The 5,033-nt window shown below is 29.2% G+C and overlaps 1 protein-coding gene across 1 annotated transcript; it reads right to left on the bottom strand.

Annotated features, from left to right (window-relative positions):
- Positions 1-3,914: 3,914 nt before the first annotated feature.
- Positions 3,915-4,590, bottom strand: LOC140804576 (secreted RxLR effector protein 161-like). The gene is made up of 2 exons (XM_073160626.1): positions 4,148-4,590; positions 3,915-4,059 (listed from the first exon to the last, which is right to left on the bottom strand). The coding sequence occupies exons 1-2, from the start codon at positions 4,588-4,590 to the stop codon at positions 3,915-3,917; spliced, it is 588 nt and encodes a 195-aa protein (XP_073016727.1).
- Between the last annotated feature and the right edge of the window lie 443 nt (positions 4,591-5,033).

The following is a 5,033-nucleotide window of genomic DNA, read 5'->3' as shown; positions in this document are numbered from 1 at the left end:
CCTGACTGGAGCTGTCAAAGTATACTAAGCCACAGGTCGATCTCAGGCAATAGTTTTTTGGTATGACTCTCATTGAATCGTCTTCATTTCACAGCCTAGTTCTGGCTTAGTGGTTGGACTCGTGGACTTAAAAGTATATTCCATTTCAATTTTACAGAATTTCTTTATATGATGTGCATTAATAGAAGAACTGTGCATTAATAGAAGAACTGTTATGTTCTTGTCCTTGGTGACTTGCTGTAATATGTGATTCGGAGAAAATTCTAAAAGATCACTCAGGGGCGTCCTTGTTATTCTACTTGAGACTTTATGACATGCAACATTTTTGCTGTCCTATCCAACCATACATTGTCATATGTCAGAAGTTGATCCTACAAGGCTGCAACATAAAATATCACTTACATTTCTGGTTAGTGCCGGTTCGAGTAAATGAAAAATGTATCCCCAGTCTTCCCCTCTCAAATGAAAAATGTAAACTTTTTTTTCCCTTTTGATTTACATTGGAGCATTCGCGTCCCCTTTTGTTTTATAGACTCTGGATCTTGACAGAAATTTTATTTATATTTTTTATTGAGCGATAACAAAAAATTCATTTATATTTTTTAAAAATTCTTATTTCTACAACCTTCTACCCTCCAAATCTTCTCACTTGATAATTTTTTTATGTATCAAGGAGTGTTTCTTTTACTTCTAAAAAGAAATTATTAAATTTATGGATTACGAACGAAGAAGAGAGAAAATTAAGGAACCTATAGTGTTTGAAAACAAAAGCGAAAAAATTTATAATCAAAATTAAATAATGTTTGCTAACCAACTTTTAGATTTCAATTAAATTTTACAAAAATTAACGTAGAATTTATATTTAGAAACATATAAAACTAATTATTTAAAATTGCAAACGCTCCTAAAGTTCAATTTTTCGATAATTGTATTTACGTTGCAGCTCGACTAGGCTATGATTCATTACTTCGAAAAAATATAAGGTGATGTCGTCAAATACGTGACCAGATTGAAGTGCTAATCCCTGTCATGCTGCTCATATCTAATAATAAATATTATTATATTTTTATTCGTATCTAATCTAAATCATAAAAAAATATTATTTTTTATATTAAAAATTATATTTTTCAATTTAAATATGAATCAAATCGGTACGATGTGTATCACATATTTATACATGTGAGACAATTTTGAGACTTATTCATCTTTCTTGCCATAGAACTCAAATATTTAATTTTGTTTTAGCAAAAAAAATAATTGTTATAAATATTTGTAAAAGGTTGTGTCGTTATTTTTTTTAATCGGTCTTGTGGTTTTTTTATTTTTTAATTTGTGTATCATTTGGTATTCATTCATATTTTAGATGACGTATACAAAAGAAAAACATCCAAATATGAATTGTTAGTTCATTTTTTTTTTTTGTGTGTAATTTAGGTAGTGATTAAATGTTTGAGATGCAAATAGTAGAATTTTTATTTTTAAACTATTTTTATAGTACATGATATCTAGTAGATATCTTATGAGACAGTCTAGTGGATAAAATATAGTATGTTTCTTATGAGATGATCTAATATATTTTTATCCATGAGACGAATCAATCATGTCCATATTTACAATAATAAATAATGTTTTTGGTATAAAAACAATATTTTTCGTGGTGATCTATATAGGAGACCTGTCTTATAAAATTGACTCGTAAGATCGTTTGACGATTTTTTTTTTTATTTATAATATCATCAGCATGGATGGTTCTGAGGTGTCGATGACTCTCCATCTAAGAAACTTGTTTATAATTTGGTTTTTTTAACTTCGCAAAAAAATTATACCCCATCTTACCAAAATATTTTTAAAACAAAATCATATCTTTTTATGATATGTAAGTCAATATTGTCAAAACTAAAAATAAAACACCTTGATTTTCGAAATATATTTATTAAATAACAATATAATATTCAATTAGAGAAAAAGAAATTATTTTAGAAAAGACCAAGTCTAAAGATGATTTTTTAATAAAAAAATATTTAGTAATTAACTAAATTCTTATGGGGAAAAAGAAGCACATGGAAATCTAGGTTTTTTTCTTAAAATAATATAAAAAGAAAAAATATATAAAAATCTAGCAATATAGTGTAATTTATAAAGAGTAGGTCTCATGTGATCTGTGAGACCGTCTCACACAAGTTTTTGCCATTTATAAATGTATAACAATCAGGTACAATTTGTAGCGGATTCATAAATTGTATAACATTCACGAAAAATCTGGTGTAACATGAATCTGTGGCGGCCCGTCTCGAATTCACCTTTTGTACGTATTATAAATTGCGGAACTTAATTTGAAATAATTCGCGTTGCTATTTTGAAGAAGCAGCGTTGGAGAGCTTAATTAGTTGCATTGAGGAAGCATGATTGATTTTTTGTTATTCTAATTTACGTGCATGCAAGCAATTATATATTTTTCTTATTATTAAAATAATTTTATTTTAAAATATTTGTTTTGTTTTTTTTTTAAATATTTTGATATGTAATTCAGAACTACGGAAAAAATTATTTTAGCATTTCTTTAAGCAACAAGCATCTTATAAATTCTCATTGTTTCAAAATTTCTTTTTCTTTCTTAGTTTGTTATTCTAATACACGTGTAACGTACTTATTATTAGTTGTCTTATTTATAGATTCTTTTTTACAAAAGTGATTAAATATTTCAATTTTTCATATGTATTAATTATGCTAATATTAACTCATATGTCATATTAAATACAATTTTTTATATTTAAATAATAATATTGAAAAACATTTTAAAAATCACAAACTTTTGTTTATTATTAGTTGTCTAATTATTATTACTATTATTGTTATATCATGATTATTATTAAATATATAATATTTAACAAAATTATAATTATTAGTATAATGCATGCCAACAACATTAAAATTATATTAATACGTACAACTATTATTTATATAACAATTACTATTGTTATACCATAATTACAAATAATACATTTACGAAAAATTAATTACTGAAATTATCTTTTCAAATTGGTATGAAATTTGTGATAAAATTAATGAACAATATTAAAACCTGAAATAAATGAAAATTGTTATAAGAAATATTACAAAACAAAATAATTTCAATGTTAAAAAAATATAATAAGTACCTTACACGTATATTAGACGAAAAAAATAATGTTGAAACCGTGAGAATTTAGAAGATGTTTGTTGCTTAAAAAATGCTAGAATAATTTTCTCAGTAGTTCTGAATTACATATCAAAATATTTTAAAAAACAAAAAAAATATTTTAAAATAAATTTATTTAATAATAAGAAAAATATATAATTGCTTGCGTGCACGTAAATTAGTGCAGCTAAAAAACAACGCTGCTTCCTCAATGCAACGATTAAGCTCTCCAACGCTGCTTCAAAATGTCGCCACGTGTCGTTAATGCTGTCCCACGCATATATAAGCCACCGGCACCATCTTCCGGGGGAGGTTTCACTCTCGATACCAAAAACCAGCACATCACATTTTTCTCCTTCACTTCCCGTGAAACTTTCGTACAAAAAAAGGTGGAAAAATGGAGAGCATGGTTGTCCTCGGCGAGAGCAGTAGGGAGTTGCTCGACGAGGACAGGATTGTAGCTGAACCTATAGATAATAAAACAAAATAACACGTGAAATGGAGGAGAATAGAGTATTATTTTTTAAAACGAACATCAAACATTTCTAGTCATTTATACGTACAGAAACAGAAAAGAAAAAAAAAACACATTTCACAGCAATTTACATAGAAATTCAAAAGCAACTAACCCGAAAGAATAGGATATCCATAAGAATAGGCTTATTAAGAACGTGAATAACAAATAACTAATTTTGACAATCATTCCCTCCTTTAAGCTAATGCATCTGCATTGAGCTTAAACTTCAGCTGCATCAATTACTCCAAGCATCCTACGAAGCTTCACAAATTTCTCCAAACTGAGAGGCTTTGTCATTATGTCAGCAATCTGCTCTTCAGAGCTATAAAAACTCAGTTTCACAGCTCCATCATTTACCAAGTCCCTGAGAAAATAAAATATTACTTCAATGTGCTTGCTTCATCCATGTAAAACAGAATTTTTGGACAACTGAATTGTAGGGTTGTTGTCACAGTGAATTTTTGTGCTTCTTCTTTTTTTCGGCTCCAAGTTGCTCCAAGATTCTCCTAAGCCAAATACATTGACAAGCACAAAGTGCAGCAACAATGTATTCAGCTTCTGTAGTTGATAGTCTCACTACTCGCTGCTTTTTTGAAGCCCATGAAATTGCTCCTGATCCCATAATGAAAGCAAAACTTGAAGTGCTCTTCCGATAATCCAAATCTCCAGCATAGTTGATATTCGTATAAGATAAGAGACCTGCATTTCTACTGCCTCTTTTGTAGAGTATGCCAAAATCAGTGGTTCCTTTTAGATACCTTAAAATCTTTTTTGCTACAAGCCAATGAGATGATTTTGGATTTGCCATGAACCTACTAATCAAGCTTACTCCGTACATCAGATCTGGTTGAGTAGCTGTGAGGTACATGAGGCTTCCAACTGCTTGTTTAGACATAGTGACATCTACTCCATCTCATGTTTCATCTTTTGACAATCGTGTTCCGGTAATAATAGGATTCTTCAGGAAGTTGCTGCTCCCCATGTCGAATCTTTCAAGGACTTCTCGAGCATATCTTCTTTGGCAGATAAATATTCCAGCTTCATTTTGCATAACTTCAATTCCCAATAAGTATTTCATCTTTCCCAAATCAGACATATCAAATTCACTCATCATTGTTTTGAATTTATCACACATACTTTTATTGTCTCCAGTAAAGATTAGATCGTCTACATAAAGATTAACAATAAGTATGTTACCACCTTCTTTCTTGGTAAATAAGGTGTGCTCACTGGAACATTTTTCAAACCTTTCACACGTAAAATACACTTCTATCTCTCTGTACCAAGCCATTGGCGCTTGTTTAAGGCCATACAATGCCTTCTTCAATCTATAAACCT

The sequence above is a fragment of the Primulina eburnea genome, chromosome 11 (genome assembly GCF_022965805.1).
Source record: "Primulina eburnea isolate SZY01 chromosome 11, ASM2296580v1, whole genome shotgun sequence".
NCBI classification, from domain to species: domain Eukaryota; kingdom Viridiplantae; phylum Streptophyta; class Magnoliopsida; order Lamiales; family Gesneriaceae; genus Primulina; species Primulina eburnea.
Note: the sequence above shows the minus strand (reverse complement) of the source record. Positions and strands in the feature narration are given on the sequence as shown.